The sequence below is a fragment of the Caloenas nicobarica genome, chromosome 3 (genome assembly GCF_036013445.1).
Source record: "Caloenas nicobarica isolate bCalNic1 chromosome 3, bCalNic1.hap1, whole genome shotgun sequence".
Lineage (NCBI taxonomy): Eukaryota > Metazoa > Chordata > Aves > Columbiformes > Columbidae > Caloenas > Caloenas nicobarica.
The window spans coordinates 52,723,066-52,745,650 of NC_088247.1; the positions used below are offsets into that span (position 1 = coordinate 52,723,066).

General features: G+C 40.4%; 1 protein-coding gene across 1 annotated transcript in view; it reads left to right on the forward strand.

Annotated features, from left to right (window-relative positions):
• The window catches only part of SLC35F1 (solute carrier family 35 member F1), a 238,621-nt gene that overhangs the window by 197,276 nt on the left and 18,760 nt on the right, over positions 1-22,585 (forward strand). The window contains exons 4-7 of the mRNA XM_065632013.1: positions 5,286-5,445; positions 10,330-10,486; positions 13,425-13,477; positions 20,557-20,711. Of these exons, the coding sequence (XP_065488085.1) occupies positions 5,286-5,445; positions 10,330-10,486; positions 13,425-13,477; positions 20,557-20,711 (525 nt within the window). The remainder of the gene's footprint in view (positions 1-5,285; positions 5,446-10,329; positions 10,487-13,424; positions 13,478-20,556; positions 20,712-22,585) is intronic.

Here is a 22,585-nt window from a genome sequence, read left to right on the forward strand (position 1 = left end):
AGGGTTCACATCGTGGCTGCTTTGGTACAGTCAAATCGAGTGTGTGCAGTGTTGTGAAACTGGAATAGAAAGAGCCCTCAAATGGGCAGCAGAGCCTTTCTTCCCTCGAAAAAAACAAAGCAGATGTCAGAAGGTGTGTTTCTTACTGGGTATAGCCTCTGCTGTTGTTGTAAACTTAGCAGGTTGCATGCTGAAATTCAGTAGCCATCACAGATAACCTGAGCGTACAAAGCTGGATGCGTACGACATGGATTTTACTGATCCCTCTGCTCTGGAGATGGGCTGAGTAGGGGGTGCAGCTGATTCTCTGCATGATTTGCTGGAGGGCAGCACTAATGAGAAACCCCTAATGTGAAAAAGGGGCTTATAACTGAGGGGTGAAAAATCAATGAATGTTTAAAAAGGGAGATTCAGCTCAGCTGTTCCCATAGGGAGTTTGCTGACCAGCTTTTTTCTTTTTTGATATTTCTGCAGATCAGCAGTTTACCCTCTGTATTTCAGACCTTTCTTGTAAAGCTTGCCCGGTCTCCTTTCCAATGACTAACACTACATTCTTGCTGAATTTGTGAGATCAGAGACTGGATATTTACTGTTAGCAAGAGAGTACTTGTCTATTTTTCACTAGTATAATAAAGTCAATGTAATTTAACAAACAAGTGATCTGAGGAAATATATTTCAATATTGCGTGTCATCAACAGACTTAGAAGCAGTGTGATATCTTTTAGGGTTAAATAATAATTTTCAATCTCTACAGCAACACAGCACTTTTATAATAGAAAGGAGTTTCTGGAGGAGAGTATGTCAATAGATTATATATTTCTGTATCCTGCCTTCTAAAGCAGCCCAATTCAGAGCTGTGACTGAAGAAAACCACAGACAAACATGTCAGCATCAAAGAATGTGGCCTGCACCACATACTCCTATCAGTTTTGCTGTCTTCCCATGGCGAAATAGGAAATATGTTTTCTTTTAGTTTAGTGAGATCTGAAAACTTCTGTGATTAACAGGAACGTTGATTAAAATCAGGTCACTTATTAATTCAACATAATGTCAAGGTGTAGGCAGTATCTTTTGAATAAGCAATTAAAAAGAAGGAAAACATTGAAGATGATTCTTAGGGAAATACTAGTAAACAACTGACCTTTATGTACTAGAAATGAAATTCAAGCTAAGCATAATTTATCTTTATTATTGTAAAAACTTTATAGTCAGAAAAATTGCAATTAGGTATAAGGTTTTTTTCCTAAAAACTGAAATAACTAATAACAAACCAAAAAAAAAGAAAGAATGGAAAGAAAAAAAACAAAACCAACACACAAGAAGGCTCTATTGCAGATCAGATAATCCACAATCTCTTGTCTTTTGTCTGTAGAACATGTATGCATTTTTTTCTTCTACTAGACAGGTTTAATGAAAAAAAGAAAGGCAGAGGAAATTTAGTCCTGGAGAACTGAAATGTAAACCAATATCTGAAAAACAGTATAAGCAATGTACACTAGGTTATCTTATTGCTTGTATTGTAATAACCTAATTTATTTCTGTCTACCCCATTGTTTAATTATACTAAGCACAATTCAAAAACTGTATGTCAATGAAGATTACCTACATTTAATGTTTACATCTGTTGATGCTGCTGTATTCCAAATAGCCATTTGTAGATTAGACCTTGGACTAACCACCCCAAAAGAGCGTTTTCCAGCTGCTGTCAGCGTTGTTTGTTTGTAGCAGGTTCTGTTCATGCATCCCTTCATGTTAACGGTTAAAAGACGCATCCTCACATACTGGAACGCATAGATATGTTTAAATATTTATGGAATGAGAGGAATTTTTAAAATCTTCCTCTAAAAGATTGTTAGTGGGAATTTGCATCTTGGAGTAAACATGCTGCAGGTAAAAACAATTTTTAAAACTGGCTATTGAAATCACATTAGCACCCTAATAGATCTCATATTCACAAGAACATATTCTTTTTGTGTGATTAGCCTGGAGTAAGTAAAGCAGCCCTTGTCAGAGCTCCTGTCCCATGAAGAACATGCAATGTCATGTCCTGTGTGTAAAGGTGGGCAACGGGTTCCAAATGTTAGGGGTCAGAAGTATCCACTGAGTTACTCAGTGTCTCTTGAGAGACAGTAGTTAGTGGCTGAAAGGTGACATCTTCATATTTTTAAATTTGTTCTTAAACACTGAGTGAGTGACTGGAGCTCCTGATTTTGCAAAATCAAATAGTTGATCCAGTGATGACTGAGGTTCACTCACCTTCACACAGAAAAGAAAAATGCTTGCAGATGCTTACTGTCTTACTTAACAAGTGGTTTCTTAAAACACTTCTGTGCTTAGCTGTTGCATAAGGCTTTCTGCTCTGTCTTGGGCACAATAGTCTCTGGGGCAGTACGTGTACGTATGGGGAAGAGGGTGCTCAAATCTTAGGTGCTTGCCTGAAGAAGGCGATGGCAGACTGCATTACCTCTGGATGGCCCTATTCTACTCACATCCAGCTCAAGTCAAGTATAGGGGTGCCTCCTCTCCAGTGCAAAGTTAATTGAGCTGGTATAACCTACTGGTTACTGGTGACTCCAGGAGGACAGTGTGGAAGGGAAGCCATGTGCACTGAGCCAGGTAAAGGTGGCCCTTCCTGGTGGCAGATTTTGGTTGCTTTCTCCAAGGTGATACAGGTCCCTGCCCGTGTGAGCTTCTCCATGTTGTTTTGATGCCAGCTACTGATTGTTAGACTCATAGAACAGCCCAGCTTGGAAGTGACCTCCAAAGATCATCTGGTCCAATCTTTTGTGGGAAAGGGATCCTAGATGAGATTATCTAGCACCCTGTCCAATTGCATCTTGCAGACCTCCAGTGACAGGGACCTACCACGTCCCTGGGGAGGTTGTTCCAGTGATTGACTGTTCCCAGTATAAAAAATTTCTTTCTTATATTGAGATGAAACTTCTCCCAGTAAAACTTATACCCATTGCCCCTTGTCTTCTTCATGTAGCTTCTGGTGAAGAAAGAGCCTTCACTTTCTTTGTAGCCACACTTCAAGTAGTGGAAGACTGTGATGAGGTCAGAAAACTGTGAGTTAAGCTCACCTGTTCAATACTGCACTGGAGGGGTGGGATAGAGGCATTCACACCTTCAGGGATAGCTATGAGCAGTGTAAGGATTGCAACTGTCTGTCTGCTGCTTGGCACCACTTCCCTCCATCTTCAGCAGAGATGATGGGTGCACTGTGTGTCAGTGCAGCTAATAAACACACATCCAGCCCGCAGAGCCATGACATGAGCTGTGGATTGAGAGGGCAGGTGTTGAGCTGTGTCCACATCCCATACGTTACACTGGAGAGTGAGCTTCCCTCAGATGTGCCACCTGTCACTGGTGCGTGTGCTAGGGCTGCGTTGGCAAAGTACAGAAATCCACAGCGCATGAGAAATGTGCAGGGGATGTTATCCATGCAGCAGTGATGATCTGTGCTGGCTAGGTGGGCCCTGTTCCTCCTTCTAGTGGCAGGAGAAGGCCATGCACCAGTAGTCCTAGTCCTAGTCCTAGTCCTGCCACCACCCCTCTCTGCCCCAAGAGCTGCCTTGCTCCCAGCAGCATGACTTCTGAAGTAGTTCTTGTGTAGGTGGTGTCTTGTATATGCATGTTTTTGCAAAAACTGGTCACTGAGTGTTGGCTGTGTCATATGCTGTTCAGGTTACAGGCTCTTCAGAGGCCGAGCAGATGTCCCACGCAGACAAAGGAACTTGTTGCAGTTCTTCCAGACCTTGTCCCTTTTTGTGTTCAGTCTGTGAAGGACAGTGTTTTGAGGACTGCTGGAGGAAATTTCCACTGCACACTCTTGTTTTTCAAACAAGGTTCCAGGGAAATTATCCGTAGTCCAAAAGTTGGCTTTTATATTTTTTGCTGATTCCCCAAATTTAGTATTTATTACATAGGTATCTCACATGTAAAGAATAGTTTCCTAAGCACTGAAATTCTTGAAATCATTAAAAAAAAAATCATTTTCTCTTCAGATAATACATAGACAGACAAAAAGTTAAAAGGGATGTGATTGTTATTTGATAATACTTAGTGTGCTTAGTGGTAAATCACACTGAGGGAGCAAGTAGGACGTAATAGGTCCAAAGGGAAGAAAAAGTAAATTGCATCATTTAAAATCAAGGTAACAACATCTGGAGCAGTTTTCCAGAATTATGGACACAGTCTCCTCCCTTGGTTGTTGCAGGCATTTTCATTAGGAAAAAGATGCACAATCGTAGAGGTCTGGTTCCTGCTGTATCAATTGGCATTGAACAGCAGTGTATCCTGCACAATTTGTTAAATCTTATTTTTAGTTCACAGAGTCACGACTCTTAATTATCTGTATCCCTTTAGGAAGTGGGATTAAAGTCAAGTTTCTTTGTGTGTTTCTTACCCAGGATTTTTATTTCCTGGTGACATACTGGTGACATATTCTAAAATATATTTTAATTTGAAAATCTCAAGGTCCTCTCACAAACTTTTGGCATGTTTCTTTTCCGTGGGTTCTCTGAGATTATTGCTGGGTGCCTGTGGGGAAAAAAAACAAAAAAAAACAACAAAAAAAACCAACCACAAAACAAAAAACAAACACACAAAAATATTTTATTTTATTACACTTCTTTGAGAAAGCTCTTATCCAGAGTCTGTTGACAAGAAGACTGAGCTTCTTGCACTGCAGGCAAGGTGGTTTTGTTTGTTTGTTTCCTTCAGAGGCATATAGGACTGTGTTTTCAAGGCATTAACAGTCCCCACAGGAGGGCAAATTTTTCACAAGTATTCTGCATGCAGAAACCACTTGATTTATATGGCCAGATTTAATAAACCTGATCAACTTGTGCGTTATGAGCATTCCTGCTAATTGGACCTGAAATGTCTGAATTAAAGCATATGTCTAGACTGCAGGAAAACTGCCATCAGTTTTTGTCCATTAATCACCAGAGATGAGGACCAGATGGAGTGGTGGGGCTCTGTTTTGGCCCAGGTTTCGTTCCCATGGATTTGAAATATGCATCTGAATCAAAGAGCAAGGCAGTGCTTTTGGGTGTTACTGCAGAGCAACAGCTCTCCTGAATTCGTGGAATAGTCATGAACAGAATAGCCTTATCCTTTGTCTGATGGATGACATAACCACTTGAATACACTTTCTGGCTGGTAGAAAGTGCTATTACTAACTAAATAACACTGCTTCCCTCTGCTGGAATCTATCCTAGTATTTTAGGTCGAAGTGTTAGCAGGTTGATTTGTTGATTTTTCCTTTCTTTCTTGACAGCTCCTAGACTGTTTTGTCATCCCAGTGGTGATACTGCTTTCCTGGTTCTTCTTACTGGTACGATACAAGGCAGTACATTTCATTGGGATCGTGGTCTGCATTCTGGGCATGGGCTGCATGGCAGGAGCAGATGTCCTTGTTGGGAGACAGCAAGGAGCGGGTGAGTAAGGATGGATGGGTTGTATGACCAAGTTCTGTTCAGAGAAACCATTGACCAGACCATGCCAAATTGGGACCAAAAAAAAAAAAAAAGGGAAATTGGCAATAACCCTGTGCCTTCATGAATCCAAAGCATTGTGACATTCAAAGCTGCTTCTTTGTCAGAAGGGACAGTGAACAAAAATGGGTCGACACTTGGAAGTCAGCACTGCTGCAACCACGTCATGGGCCCTGTGTCCACAAGGCAGGTCGCCCTCTGTGCAGGCTGGGAGGACAGGGGGAACAAGCTAAATACTTGTAGTTTCATTCTGGTTTGGCTTAGTTGTCCATCTGCAAACCTCAGTTGCTTCCTTTCTAAATTGTCTACATATTTGAGTCATAAGCACCTCTCACGTCTGCTGTGTACTCTTACTTCTCTTCAACATTGCTCCCTTTTTGTACAGAGGCAGGGTCGTCGCTGGGTAGATGCTAAAAGAACCTGAACCTACATACTAACTGTACCAATTGAGTTTTAAACGCAGTCTCAGAGGTAAAGGTTTGAGATTTGCCTGCGTCATTATTGAAAAGAACCCTCTTGTGTGTAAAATGTTCTTTTTAATGTGCGGCATCATATGAATAATGTGTGTGTATCTATTAATGCAGACTAGACAGAGTTAGGTTTCATTGATCAACTTCCTCTGTCACATTGATTTCTCTAGTGCCAACCCAAATGATGTGGGAAGGCTGGAAATTCTTTTCAAAGATTGTCAATTAGGCACAGTTTTCATTCTTAATTAAAAGCACTGAATTGTGAGCTGAGCATAATACACTGGGATTTAAAATTCTTGACTCAGCTTTCTGAATACAAATGCAAGTGCTGTAGGAACTGCATTTGCCGAGATGCTACTAAATAAAATACGGGAGTTTGTGACAGTGCTCACCCTATCTCCCTGCCCCCTTTTATCCCTGTCCTTTATCCTAAAAGGAGACTTTTAGTTCATTGGTCTCCTCCAGAAATAGCCCTGCTCCAGCTAACAAGGAAAGAATATACTCTGTACTGTGAAATCAGCCAGCCAAAGCTGCGTTGGGAATGACTGGTTTCAGAGGGACTGGGATTTCAGCCCTGGGTTGCAGAGGAAGCATCCTGTGTTCCGGTAATCTAGAGAGTAACGCGCTAGGGCGGGCAAGCTGTGGACCAGCAGGAGCGTGTGGGGCAATGGACCTCAGCAGACTAGGAACAGGTTGAAGAGCATTGACACTTTGCCATCCAACTGTAATAATTAGGTATTATTAGATATTACTAAAGCACGAGTAATAATCACTAAAGCAGTAATTAGGTATTATTAGGTGTTGCTAAAGCATGGGTATAGCTCTTAGGTAACTGTGTCCAGAAAAAAACTGGTAATATGCATTATTGCCTTTTAATTCAGAACTTCACATGAAAAACTGCATCTGTGCTTATTGCTATGCAGAGAGACTTCGAGTGGCAAAATGATGTTATTAATGATGTTGTATTTAACAATAAAATAGATCAACTGGTTTAATTTATCTGAGGGGGTAAAACTATGTATTAAAAATCTACAAATAAAAAGAAGTATTGGCAGCAAAACAAAATAAATTATTGAAATTCTTCATTAAGGGATTCCACACCATTTATAGGATATTTCCTAGGACTGGGCAAACGAAAGAAAGGAATACACCAAAAGCAGTGGTGCTGCATTAGTCCTCAGTAAACTCCTCTGTTTATCCTATATTTTACGGGACAAGATGCGTAGACACCTGTGTGCCCCTGTGGACCATACTATTTACTGTATTAGAAGTTCCATAAGGCTCTGCTAGGCACCTACTGCCCACAGGAATCTAGCCTGCTAACTCTTACAGTAAGGGAACATGAATTTGAAGTGCATCACTGAGAGATTAACAGGTATTTTCCAAACTATCTGCAGGAATTAGGTATAATGTGCAGACATGCTTTCAACTTTCATAAAGATATGGTAGTTTACCTCTTTCTATTGTATCCTGGCTGATGTTTTGCACATAACTCAATAGGAAAAGCAATTACTATCAAGTACTTTGTGCTCTCTCACATGCCAAGTATACCTTAAAGTAACACTTTCCTGAACTAATATCCCTGAGGTACCTTAGTACTTGTGTTCCCGTAATACACAGGGGTCCATTACACAGAGGTCTAAGTGTTTCATGCAGATTTTTCAAAGCACTTCACAGCTTTAGCTTACCACAGTCTCTGAAAAACAGTCACTTCAGTCCTGTTAATAAGTATAAGAGAATATGTTTAGTCTAAGATGGGACACATTGAGACTGATTTTTAGATATTATGATTATAAGTAATTACAACCAAAATAAAAGAGAGAGAAAGAAAGGGAAAGAAAGAGAGAAAGAAAGAGGAAGAAAGAGAGAATGAAAGACAACCACAAACCAAATAAACAAACAAAAAACTCTTAGTGCTGGGAATTAAAGTAAAAATGTGGCAAAGTGGCCTAGTGAGAGTGTGAAAAGCAATTGTGTCAGAACGTAGTTCATATTTAAATGGTTTATGTTACACTATAGTGCTATAACTAGTCCCCAAAACATTAACTCCTCTCTGGACTATAAGACTTCTACTTCCACAGAACATTAAATATGCTAGCAATCCCTCAAGATCTATTAGGTTTGACTGTCTAATGCAAATTCCTTCTCAGAAAATCCCCAGTCTGCTGAGAACTGGCTGATAAAAATCCCTCTGTCCTTCACTATTTCTTTACGTTTTCCTCAGCTACCCTGTGCTGCCCAGTGCCAGAGGAGGGTCCTGGGCTGGGCAGACCTGTGCTCTGACCAGGTCTTGGCTTCCTCTTCTTAAGGTGTTTAAAAGACGTGTAGATGAAGTTCTTAGGGACGTGGTTTAGGGGTGGACTTGACAGTGTTAGGTTAATGGTTGGATTCAGTGATCTTAAAGGTCTTTTTCAACCAAAATGATTCTATGATTCTATGAAAGCCCTGAAGGTTGAGGCTCACGCCCTACAAGCATGAGTGCACTTTGGGGAGAGCCATCGCGGTGTGGTGCTCGGGGCTATCCCATGTCTATGAAAATGTTCAGCCTCTGAGCTGTCTTTGTTTCACAGATGCAAAAGGTTGATATTTTTGTCTCAGCAGTTCAGCACAGCCAAGCTCTAAGGTCAAAAGCTTTTTCGGCAGTACTTCCCCAAAGTGTCAGTGAGTAACTGTAATAAATACCAAATGAATGAGTTCGGTGAGGGTCGATTGGAGCCACTGTGGAACAGTAAACACATCAGGGATATGAAGAGGTTTTGTAAAGTGCTGATGCTTATTTTAAATTAAGGGCATATTCTGGGCCTGATTGCAAAAGAAGGCTAAAAGGAAAATACATACCAAATCTTAAAAAGATAAATAGTCAAATATAAACATGCTGTCAGTCAAGGTACCTGCAGGACAGAAATTCAGTGACAGACTGGATGTGTTCATGATAGAGGAATCTAGTGATGTTTGCTAAATACACAGAAGCCACATCTCCTGAGCTGAAAAAAGTTGGAGACTAAGAGAGTATTACTGGGAGTAGTTCAAATTTTACCCCATTTCTATTTGTTCCTAAACAATTTATACTTTTCTGGTGCTTATAACCAGTGCTGGAGACAGGATACTGGATAAATAAACCCTTTGTCTGTCATCTTATGACCATTCTTATTTTCATAAATTTCTTCTCACTGGAAATTTCAACACTGTAGTTCAGAATGAAAACTGAAGGTTTAAAAGAATTCCATAAAGAAAAATGTTGAAAATAACATCTTGAACGAATCAGAATGTTTGGCTTCCATTTTTATTTACTGCAGTGTTCCTTTTATAAGTCAATAATAATAAAACCTAAAAAGGCAGGAGCTTTAAAAAATAAATCAAGAGGTATTTTAAAAGAAAACAAGGCTTCTTTAAAAAAAAATGCAGTCTAGTGCTTCAGCATTTCTACTGAATCTTTTCAAAAGAAATTCCATTATATCCAGCCTTTCGGAATATGGTTCTGCAGCAATGTCTGACAGCTTTGTGAAGCTGTAGCTCTTGTAGAAATGGTTTAACAAGCCATATGTGCAGAGGGAATTGCATGCATCCACTTGCAAAGTCAAGGCCTCAGTTTTCAAGCTGGAACTTGATCTTGAATAAATCTCTCTCCAGCGCTCCCTTCCCCCCGATAATAAAAGCCTCCAAGACTTAAAAATGTTTCAAACAGTCTTTGATAATACAATGTTTTAGTAATTATATATGCCTGGAGGTATTGAAAATACGTCTTGATGTTCACCGCATGCATTAGGTACTGCAGTGTTATCTGAACCTCTTTTAAAAATCTGTCATTATCATCACCCTGTCTACACCCCGTCCTTCCTTCTCTCTTTCTTGTCAAACAGCGTCATGTGAGAATGAGGTCAATATTGGGGTTGTAATGATTTCTTCACTCATTTCACACGTAGACAGAATTTTTCAGTTGGTTTCACGTCTAAATACTGGACATGTTTTAGACTGGTTAGATTTCAAGATGAGATACAAACTGCTCTGTATAGCTGAGTCACATTCTATCTGAAAAAAAAAAAAAGTAATAGTAATAAACTAAAAAGGATTAGTCACTGAAGAGTGCCACTTGGTTTCTATATTTTTTTACAAATTTTTCAAATTCAGATTATCTTTTCTACAGCAAGGATAATGCTCACCGTTCACCTCTGCTAGATTTTGCTGGGATATTGAATGAACATTGTTAAAATGACAGAACATTTGCATTCAGCTTATTAACCCAAATATGGGCTACTTCGTGACAGAGGATTGAAATCTCTAGGGAGGAACTTGCAGTGGTTCTAGGCAAAAGATAATTGTTTTGAGACATTCTGATTTTTTCCCTATTTATTCCTAGGCGAAAATAAACTGATAGGGGATCTCTTAGTACTGGGTGGAGCAACACTATACGGCATCTCGAACGTTTGCGAGGAGTATATTGTCCGAAATCTGAGCCGAGTGGAATTCCTGGGCATGATTGGACTCTTTGGCTCCTTCTTCAGCGGAATTCAACTGTAAGTGAGCAGATTTGAGCCTTAACGTCATTCAAGTAAGTGCAGCTGTGGCCTCCATTGAGGTACTCTAACACTCCCTTCAAAGGTAGCCATCTCCTGTGGAGGTTAGGGATCCTCTAATTCTGGAATTTGCATCGGTTTTCATACTTCAGATCAGTGGTTTTGAATAAGAACACAAATTTGTACCTAAGTACTCTAATTCAAGGACTGGTGTCCTTGAGTAGTCACATGAGGAGGGAGGAGTAGAAGACACATCCTACCATCTTGTTGCTTGAAGACAAGTGGATATTTCACATGCTGGTCTGATCTGTGAATAACAAAATCTACAACTCTCTCTGGTTCTGTTTCATACTTTTCAATAGTCACTTAAATTTCTAAACAAGTAGAAAACACATCCAGTCAGAAGCTATGTTACTGATTGGCTTGTTCTGTGTAACTACATCATGATATGGAAATAGTGAAAAAGCCTTTAAGAAACTGGCCTTTTCACTTAAAAATATTTAGTACTCAAGTGACTGTTACATGGATTTCAGGAACTATTGAGTCCCGTGTATAACAATATGTACCTAATGACTATCTCACATGCAAGTCTCAAAATTTGAAGGTAGCTTCCAGTGTTGTAATATTGTGACTGATGAAAGTGTAGTAGAAGTCACCACGCGAGATTGCCACATTTAATGCGGATCCGTCACTGGTGCTTGTCACAGAGAATAACTTTTTATTATAAATCAAAACCAAGTTGCTTCCCTGCGCATCTGATCTACTCAGCTTCTAAGAACAGAGACTGATCAAAACGATGACCCATCAATTCCCACGTAATTAGTTATATTTCTTTAGCCATAAAGCTTTTTATATTTATGTAGGATCTGAACCCATGACTTAAAATTAATTGTATTAACTGGCTGACACACAAGTAGTTCCTTTTTTAAAAATGTAGAATTCAAGATCACATAAATGTGCCTGGTATCTTTGGTTAAAGCATTTTTGTTACCTCAAGTGTTGGTAGGTACGGACTAACTGATTCTGAGGGCATCAGAGCAGTGCCTTTATCTAGCTCTGTGTGTGTAATAACACAGCCCAGGATGCCGTTATCCTTCTCTGCTCCAAGGACACATTGCTGACTCACGTTCAGGTTGACGTCCACCAGGACTCCAAGGTTTATTTCTCAATAGCAGCTTTCTATCCAGTCAGCTCTCAGCCTGTACTGTTGCATAGTGTTATTCCACACTAGGAGTTCATATTTGCTTTTCTTGAACTTCATGAAATTTCTCTTGGCCTTTTTCTTCAGACTACATTGTAGGTAGTCTGCACATCCAGTCCATAACTCTTCAGTCTCTAAGGAGCTTTTGGGAAATCATGCTGGAAGCTTTGCTGAAGTCAAGACAGGTTACACCTCATCCTCTCATCCATTCCCTCTCGTTTATTTACTGAGCCAGTTGTCTCATCATAGAAAGCAGTCGGTTTGGTCAGGTATGGTTTGCTGTTGAGAAGGCTGTACTGGCTGTTTCCAGTCCTGTCTTCTTCATTTCCTGCAAATGGCTTCTGGGAAGATTTGCTCCATGATCTTCCCAAAGGTTAGCATAAAGCTGACCAGGCTGTAGTTTTTGCTCTTTTCAAAACTAGACGTTGCATTTGTCTATTTTCAGTCACCAGGGATCTCCTCCAATCACCACAACCTTTCAAAGATCATTGTGGTTCCAATTCTTCAACGAATCCAGCATCACTAAACGGCAACTTCTGGCATAGTTGCTCTTGCCTTTCTTTGTTTCACAGATCATAATTAATCACTGACCATAGCATATTGTTATATGCTTCTTTTCTACTGGATAGGCAATAGCATGATGGTAGTGTTCCTGCATTTAAGTTATATTAAAATTTGTTTGCCAGAACAAGAGACGTTAGAGTTTGTTTTCATTATATTATTCAGGAATTGCTGATAAAAGAGACATATGCCTTATGCATGCAAAGACATTAGTTATTTTGCAGGCAAAATAATCTTATTATTCTGTACATAGTATTAGATTTGCCACACATCAGCAGCAAGCAAATTAGAATTTCCAGGATGCAACTCACTAGACCAGATTAATCTGGAAGGCACTGAGTTCCTGCAGTTTCATCATTAGACTTGGTCTTCCACATACCACCTTTTGTACTAGGTACTTTGTTTTTCAATCTATGTACTTCTATGTTTTATACTTGTTTAAAATAGCCTCCAGACTAGCATGCAGAGTTCTGCACAGCAGGAGTTATCTGGAAATTACAGATCAGAGAAGGGAGTTAGTTGAGTAAAGACCTAGCTCCTGAGATACCTAATCTCCAAGGGTCTGTTTGTCTGGAAGAGCTGACTTGTTGCCACCTTAGGATTTTCTGGATCTGGGATTTTTATGTTAATGTACAATGCAAGACTTACAAGATGTTCAAAGTGGACTTTTGTGGCTTGGCCGAACCTTTGCTTTGTTTCCTGACTTTCATTGCTCTGACTATTTGATCTCTCTCAGAGTGTAACAAACCATTCTCCCCAAAGTCAGCCTATGGGATCTATTTATTTGACACTGCAGAGCTGCTCTGAAGGGTGAATTACTCAAACAGATACTTTATTAATCATTAAAGTTCAAAAGCTTTCAGAATATTAAATCAGAAGAGTAGAAGAGGGTTGAACACATAGGGGGTTGGGCACTTTGGACAGGTGCAGGGAGAGCTGGAAATAAACCGGTGGCAATTGTATGCTATCACTTGTGATTACTGCCCTGAAGATCTTTCAAATACACGGGCACAGGGATGATGCCAGAATGGATTACCAAAGTGTGATTGTGTTTGGTTCCTACAGAGATTTTTTTATTATAAGGTTATGTATGTTGTTTTGTCCAGCATTTGGATTGAATAAGTGGAAGTAATTTAACTTCTGTTCTCTTCCATTAAATTTTTGCTTCTCTTATAGTGCAATCATGGAACACAAAGAGCTGTTGAAAGTTCCCTGGGACTGGCAAATAGGTAAGAAACCACTTTACATCATTGAAGGTAGTTGCTGAAGGAGGCGTAGAGACAACCAATGTTTGGAGAGGCAGGCACAAAGTTTCACAGGAGCCAGTGTTTGTGACTTTTCTGCCAGTTACTGCCAAAGCTTGAACCACATGCCTCATAACCTTTCTTAAATGATCTGGCCTCCCGTTGCTGTGTTATGCCTTCCTTGCACCATTAGGTTAAGCATATGAATGCCGTAAGTTAATTATTCAGACAGCCGTGAAGTAAAACGATAATAGGGTTCCAGTTCTAAGATTCAGTGCAACAATGGGACAAATAAATGAGATAGTCATTAAAAGCCAAACGTTTTCAATGAATGCCAATGAAACAAAATGGAATCTAACAAAAAAAAAACCCAAAAAACAAACAAACAAAAAAAAACCCCGCCAGTACTTGCAGTACTGCATATTATAGCCTCATAAATGCATGTCCAAGGGGACCATTTCTGTATGAAAATGGTTAGTTGTCTTCCCAGTAGTCTTGGTGGAATATAGCAGCTGTGTCTTTTAGACAAGTTTAGGTAGCATCATGCACAATGAAGCTCTTATGGTGTTTTGCTATGCAGTGGATTGCACTTTCCTATTTCAGTTTGGAAGCTGAGTTTATGAGCTAAGACTCCCATCTAATTAGTCCAACAAATTATTTGCTTTAAAACCAAATCAACATTTAGGATAGTCCCTATAATCATTCTTTTACTATTTGTGACAATAGAAGAAATAAAAGAATACTAATAGCATAGAGCAGATACACGTGAGACCCCACCTGGAGCACTGCATCCAGCTCTGGGGCTCTAACATAGAAGGATATGGACCTGTTGGAGTGAGTGCAGAGGAGGCCACAAAGATGATCGGAGCTCTGGAACACCTCTCCTATGAAGATAGTCTGAGCGAGTTGGGGTTCAGCCTGGAGAAAAAAGTCTCCAGGGAGGCCTTATTGCACCTTTCCAGCACTTAAAGAGGACCTACAAGAAAGCTGGAGAGGGACTTTTTTCAAGGACGTGTAGTGATAGGACAAGGGTAATGGCTTTAAACTGAAAGAGGATAGATTTAGATTAGATATAAAGAAGAGATTCTTCACCGTGCAGGTGGTGAGACACTGGAACAGGCTGCCTAGAGAAGTTGTGAATGCCTCATCCCTGGAAGTGTTCAAGGCCAGGTTGGATGGGGCTTTGAGCAACCTTGTTTAGTGGAGGGTGTCCCTTCCCATGTCAGGGGGTTGGGAGTAGATGATCTAGATGATCTATAAGGTCCTTTCTAACCCAAACCATTCTATGATTCTATGATTGACAATAGCTTGTTAACTAGTTTCAGAATGAACATCAGTCTTGGGCTGGAACTCAAGAATAAAAGGAAAGTTTATGACCTTTGGACAGAGGTGCAGGCAACTCAGAAGGACTACAAGAATGCCATGCAGTTATGCAGGGAGAGAATTAGAAGGGCCGAAGCCCAGTTAGAGCTTAATCTGACTACTGCCATAAAAGTCAACAAAAAATCTATTTATAAATTCATGAGCAACAAAAGGATGGCAAAGTAAAATGTCCACCCTCTGGTGGATGCAGGGGGAAACATAGTGACAGAGGATGAGGAAGAGGCTGAGGTACTTAATGCCTTCTTTGCCTTAGTCTTTAATAGTAAGACCAGTTGTTCTCTGGGTATACAGCTCCCTGAACCAGAAGACAGGGGTGGGAAGCCCAAATAATCCAAGGGAAAATAGTTAGCGACCTGCTACATCACCTAGACATGCACAAGTCTATGGGGCTGGATAAGATCCACCCAAGGGTTCTGAGGGAGCTGGTGGAGGAGCTCACCAAGCCACTTTCAATTATTTATCAGCAATCCTGGCTAACTGAGGAGGTCCCAGTTGACTGGAAGTTAGCAAATGTGACACCCATCTACAAGAAGGGCCCAAAGGATGATCTGGAGACTGTCAGTCTGATCTCAGTGCTGGGGAAGGTTATGGAACACATCATTCTGAGTGCCATCACAGGGGACATACAGGTCAACCAGGTGATCAGGCTCAGTCAGCATGGGTTTATGAAAGGCGGGTCCTGCTTGACCAACCTGATCTCCTTCTATGACAAGGTCATCTGCTTAGAGGATGAGAGAAAGGCTGTGGCTGTTGTCTACCTAGACTTTAGTAAAGTCTTTGACACCGTATTCCACAGCATTCTCCTGTAGAAGCTGGCAGCTCATGGCCTGGATGGGTGAACTCTCTGCTGAATAAAGAACTGGCTGGATGGCCGGGCCCAAAGAGTTGTGGTGAACAGAGTCAAATCCAGTTGGTGGCCAGTCACGAGTGTTGTTCCCCAGGGCTCAGTATTGGGGCCAGTTCGGTTTCATCTCTTTATCAATGATCTGCACAAGGGGTTAAGTGTACCCTCAGTAAGTTTGCAGACAACAAGTTATGGAATACACTGTTGATTTCTATAAACTTAGTTCACTGTTTTCTCTCATCATCATAAACCTTAGTAAAAACAGTGTATCTTTCATAAAACACTGCACCTAGAAGTCTTGGAGTTTTGATGGTTTAGCTGTAAAACTAAATGACAAATAAATTCAAAGTATCCATGGAGAAACACACTCAACTGCATACTGTAAGTGTTTTTGCCTTCTTTAATCTGAGATAATTAGCATAATTGCATCAGTGTTTGTTTGTACTTCACAATAAGGTGCTCAGGGACATAATTAATCTAGTACTGATGGAGCCAGCAATGGTCATAGTGAATTAATCTACTATCCGTGTAAATGTCATATATACTTCCTTGGGAGTTCCACTGTAACTCAATATTAGTGAAATGTTCTATTAAAATAAAGTCTTACTTGGTCTGTGATGCCATTGAAATGTCATTGAAAGTTAGTCACTAATTCTGAAGCATCCCTATGCTTCATAAGGAGGAGATCATCTTAGCAAGAGCATCATAGATATCTACTTGTTTTGTTAGAGCAATAATTGGAAATGTGGTGCAGTTGAACACAGATTAAATGGTGACAATTATGTGTAGTTCTGTGTTCTTCCCTGGCTTCCACTGCACTCAGTGTGCTTTCCATTGCGTTGGCAGTGATACAAGGTTGTCAAGTAGTGGTTGAACAAATCTATGTCAGGGTGTTCACAGCCTTGTCCTGAATAGTTACCCGCTGCAACAGACTCAAACCTGCAGTCCAGCAGAGTTAAATCACCAGCCTTTGGAATGATAGTGACAAACTCACAGCAGGCAACCTAATAAATAACTCAAGGTGGCCTGTTCCATCTGCCATAATTGTGCTATTAAGAATGCATGAGCTACCTTTCAACTGATGTAAAATGCGAATGGTGTTTGAATATCAAGATCTGCAGCCAATCTGTTATGTCTATCATGTTTAAAACAGGCTGTGGCTTTCCTGGTTTTAATTTTGGAAATTCCCCTGATACATAGCATCATCTTCACACTTGGTATAGATCAGCGTAGCCCTGCTTGAATCCTTGATGGTTTAAGTATTAATACTTGCTGACAACCTGACTGAAAGGAGAATGATTATACTGTTCTGAGTCATTACAAACGAGACCATGACATGTTTTGTAAAGTGATACTTGAAATAATAACAAATAAGAGAAAAGCCAGTTTGAATCTCCAAGAAAGTGTCCTTTGTTACTAGGGGTTTGAATATTTCTGAATGGTCTTTGTTCCAAGAAGAAAAAGTTCCAAGTATGAAAAATTATAACTGATTCCATTTCATCCCAGTGAAACAATAGCTTTTGGAGTAAAAACGCAAAGGCTAAAACATGCAATATTCAACCAGCATGCTCAGGAACTAAAACAGAAATTTCCAAGGTCTGTTAGTCTCGGTGGTACTTGGGCTACTTTAGAGCAATCCCTGGAGGCAGGTGCTGCCCCTTTGTGTGAAGATGCCTGGTCTTAAGGCAAGTGGGGAAATACTGAGGGGTTTGGGCTTGTTCAGCCTGCAGAAGAGAACACTTTGGGAGTTACCTATAAGGAGGTTATCAGAAGGATAGGGCCAAGGTCTTCACAGTGGTGCATGGCAGGAGGATGAGAGACAACAGGATGAAGCTCAAATGAGAGATCTTCAAATGAGAGATCAAATGAGAATATCTTCACACTGAGAACAGGCAGGCAATGCAGCAGGTTGCCCAGAGAGGTGTCTTCATCCTCAGAGGCTTCAAGACTAAGTCCTGAGCAACTTGGTCTGATCTCACAGCTGAGCCTGGTTTGAACAGGTTTGAAGAGACCTCTGAGCTCCCTTCCAGCCTGAATCACCCCACAATTCTATGATCCCAGTTCAGACACTTACGAGGCATTCACACCCAACCAGGCAAAACCGATGACCTTACCTATCAGCGTGAACACTGAAAGACAAGATGGGATTCCTTCCACCAAATTTAGATACCCGGGATGTGAACATCTGATTTAGATAAATATATTCCCTTTATCATCAGCAACAGTAAACACGCATGACACAAATCATTCTATGCTAAAGCTGGTGCCTAAAAGAGGTTGGACAACCTGCACCCTAAAATTTCCCAGTCTCTTCATTGGCCGCCAACCCTCAGTATGTGTCCAGAGTTAGGTGTAAAGAATCCCACCCACAGCTGCCTTCATGCGGATTAAGCCTTCACTTCAGGACAACGCCAGCACCTCTGAAAGCAGGCAGTTCCAAGTTTCTCAGAGTTTAACACAGACCAGCCAATCAGCAGATCATTGCAAAAGCAGCCCCTCTTACCAGGCTGCTTCCTTCCAGTGCCTGCTACGGGCAATCAGTGCCAGTGACTCAGTGCCTGGTTAGACACAGGTCCCAGCACCTGGGACTGCAGCACTAGTGGCAGTTCCCAAGGCTGCCATTTGCACTGCAGGGATACCTGAGGAAGCAGAGTCTCCAAGCCTTTGACTTAAAACATAGTTTTAGTCTGAAAACTGGCTCTCTAAGAAGCAAGATCTGAAAATCGTATGATGTTATTTCCAGTTTCCTTGTTGTCACCACTGAATGCCATCCAGCTGGTGGATATTACATGTATTTTTAAGATGTAAATGAAATGCCAGTTTACATTCACCTCTGATAGGACAGCTACAGTTTAAGAAATTTTCCACTGGATCTGAAATGCCTTTTGGAAAAACAGCCTGTGCAGTGTGTGTATTTGGCTGCCAAAGAATCCGAACACCAAGGTAGTACCATAAAATTATACTGTTAGTTGAGAGCACAACCCAGAAAAGCACCTGAATATGTGTGTTAAATCCAGAGTGACTAGCAGGGGCTCAGTGGACCAGCTGTTGATTGGTAGACTGTATTTTGAGAATGCTGACTTTGGGTCCAGAACGGCTTTTCCGTCTGACCTGTTCCTGATTTAAGCCTGGCAGAAAAGCTGACTTAATGCTCATGTATGCAAACATTCTCATTGATCAAAACTATGCTTCATTTGATGCGATCATTTGCCTACTACAGAAGAGTTGTGGAGTTTGCATAAAGCAATTCTTTCAAGCACTGCCTAAGACTGATTCTGTTGTTATCCATATAAAATGCACACCATAAAAATTTGCTACCTATTAGTAAAAGCAGTTCTTACCACGATTATCCATATTCTGAATAAAAATTCAAATTCGTTACCATGCCATAACAATCAATATACGCACGCTGACTTTCTGTGACTGCTGTGTTTGTTTCAAATGAATGTACACTTCAGTTCAGATACTTCTAAGGGACTCAAACTATCATGACTGATTTTCTCCTTTAGATAGCTTTTCTAAAGAGTGTTTAACTAAGTGCATCAACAAGCAGATAGAAATCATAGAGGCTTCCCCCCAGTTCTGATTCCTTTCAGGACTTTGACAATCAGATTTTCTGCGACTTTTAGTCAATAACAACATACTCTGAAGAGCTGGCATGAGTCTAAATATGGGCTTGTGTACGTATCAGCTGGGAATTTTGCAGCATACGGCAGGCTAAGAAATATTTTTTGCATGAGAGCAGATGAGTGAAGTGTTTGTTGGTTTTTTAATTTCATATTGATTAATTTTTCTTGGGATTTATCAAATAATAACGGAAGCAATGAATTCTTTCCCAGTAAGTTATTTAGGTTTTTAAATGAGACTACATTTTTACTGTAAAGTATTTTTATTATATTAGCATCTAACAATCTAATTTGTCTGAGGCACTCTGTAAACATGTGGCAAGAACTACTCTCGGCTCTGGAAATCTTTATCAAGGAAGGCAGACAAAAAGCGGTAGAGGAAAAGAGACATAAAACTGTGAAGTGGTTTGGTGGCAGAATAGGACAAGGGTCTGTGTCACTTGAGTGCCATCCTCCTGTATTCATCCATTGGCTCATTAACTCCTCTGTAAACACTTTTGCATTCATTTTTTGGGCCCGTTCCCAAAAAATATTTTGTGCTCCATCCAACTCAGCCAAACTCAGTTGGTGTTGGGGACATTCGAGTCCTTAAGAGACTAAATTTGATGTATCATAGAATCAGGGAATCATAAGATAGTTTGGGTTGGAAGGGACCTTCAAAGCTCATCTAGTCCAACCCCCTGCAATGAGCAGGAACATCTTCAACTAGATCAGATTTCTCAGAGCCCTGTCCAGCCTGGCCTTGAATGTTTCCAGGGATGGGGCATCTACCACCTCTCTCTGAAACCTGTGCCAGTATTTTTGCACCCTCTTTGTAAAAAACTTCTTCCTCATGTCTAGCCTGAACTTCACCTCTTCTAGTTTAGAACCATTACTATCATTTCATCCAAATGTACGTTAGACATGAGGTATTCACACCAACTTAACACAGCTTAACACTTAACACAGCTTAACCAACTTAACACTTTTATGTGGACCACAGAGAAAGGACCTCATGTCCACTGCTGATTTGGTTTTCACTAATTTTCATACATATTTAGAATGATACTTTTAGTTTCACTGTCTGTATATGTGTATCTTAATAATTTGGATCCACACTTCCTTGCAAAAGCTTTCTTCATCCTTTTCTAAAAACAAAGCCTTCTTCTTCACAGCACAAGTCATTTCTGCAGGCTATGGAGGGTCACTTTGCTTCTTGTTTCTCTCCGCAGGCTTGTTGTATGTTGGCTTTAGTGCCTGTATGTTTGGCCTCTACAGCTTTATGCCAGTGGTCATAAAGAAAACCAGTGCTACTGCCGTCAACCTCTCCCTGCTCACAGCTGACCTGTACAGCCTCTTCTGTGGATTATTCCTCTTCCACTACAAGGTATGTGGAAATGAGAGATGTATGTGGGTAATAGCAGTATGTCTGAAGAAACATCAATGCAGAACAATGAAACAAAGAAGCCTCCAAGCTTTGTTAGATCTAAACAGTAAAAGTGCAGACTTTTTTTACACTTCAGGCTTTCCACACCAAAACCAATTTTATTTTATGATTTCCAGTTGCTAAAGAGAGCTTATTTAGTCTCGTTGTTACTAATTCTAAGATTTGAGTACCTGTTCATGAGCAAGTGTATCACTAATTTCATTTTACTTATCAGAAGTAACTTTCAGCTGCTGTGACCAGACCCACGGTGGCAGCATGAAGGGAAGAACTCTTCCAAAACTCCCATAGAATTTTTTTGCCCAGTAACAAGGTTGTTTCATTCATGCTGATTCTGAATTTATGACTTATACTTGTCCTTTCTTGTCAGCCAAACCAATGGCTTGCCTGTTAAATGTAAATGCCAAAATGTACAGCAAATTTGTGTGGAAGTTAAACTTTCACCTATCAGATCCTCTAATACTTAAAACATTGTTTTACACACACATATTTGGTCTCCAATTGCAAGGAATGGCACTTGATTGTTCACAAATATCCCCCCAAGTCTCTATCACATGCAAGTGGCATCAGGGTGCAGGAGGTGACTGCTTTGAACCATAATTTCTTCATAAGAGAAAGGTAACTTGATAGCTAAAATGGTGGCCCAGAGAAGTGTTAGGTAAGTGAAAGCTTTAAAATACTGAGTAGCTAACCAGCCCCAATCAGATTTTGTGATACTAGCAATACCTACATCAATATGAATGAGACAGTGGAACTTCAAAGCTTCTGAGTCCAGCATAAAATTGGTTTTCTGTGTTGCCTTTTACGTTGGTTTTATGGCTTTAAGAATTTTGCAGGCAGAAGAAAAGCAAATACAGAAACAAATTTTACTAAGAACACAATGTAAAGGTTGTCTGCTACTTCGCAGGTCTGTCTCATGGTAATTTGGTTCCTGGTTCTTTCTGCCCCACACTTCAAATCCAAAGTGTTTGACATTAGCTGAAATTAGCTGAAAGTTGTTATCCTCTGTTAATAATATTATTTGATACCTATAGCAAATTAGTCTATTTTTTGAATCAAAATGTCTTATGTTACACAATAAAATACAGACAAGTTTAACTCTGGAAATAGTTGTGGTGTTGTTTTAGCAAAATCAAATTCCATTTAGAGGCAGAAACTCGAAAGGCAGGAGGCATTGGACAGCTTTGTGCTCAGCGTCGCTGAAACCTGACAAAAAAGGCAGTTTTGCAAACGCAAACCTTAAATTTCAGGCACTTCAAAGGCAGAAGGTGCATAAAAGGTTTCAGTTTTTCCCTGTGTTTGATTGTTGGGTACATTGGCAGAGCCAGGAAGGCAGAATTTTCAACTTCATTGACCGCCTGTCTTTCTACTGTATGTGCATGTCAGCTCTTGACCACAGTGGCACCTTGCCCCTCCTTTAAGAGCTGTACTGAAAAAGTGGTTGGGAGGAGAAGGCTCAGATCTGCAAGGTTTTCTGGTTGAAAGCAAGGTCTCATCATTTGTCCTAATAAACCAATTAAGTTCCACCTCTGAAGTAGCTGGTTGGACCCTCTGCCCCTTACTCCTCTGATTAGAAAACTATTTGAAAATCTCATTCTCCTGCAGCTAACCATTTCATGCAATCTTCTTCACAAACTCTTATCAAACTCTTAGGTCAGCCTGTTTAGGTTTTCTACCTGCACTGCTCTCCTTGGGATACAGTCTCAGAACATCACTCCTCCAACAATTAGAAACCTTCTTATTTCCAGCATAAATTTACTTGTGGCTGGTTTTACTCCGTTGGTATATCAATAGAGAGCAACCATATCCTCTCTCAG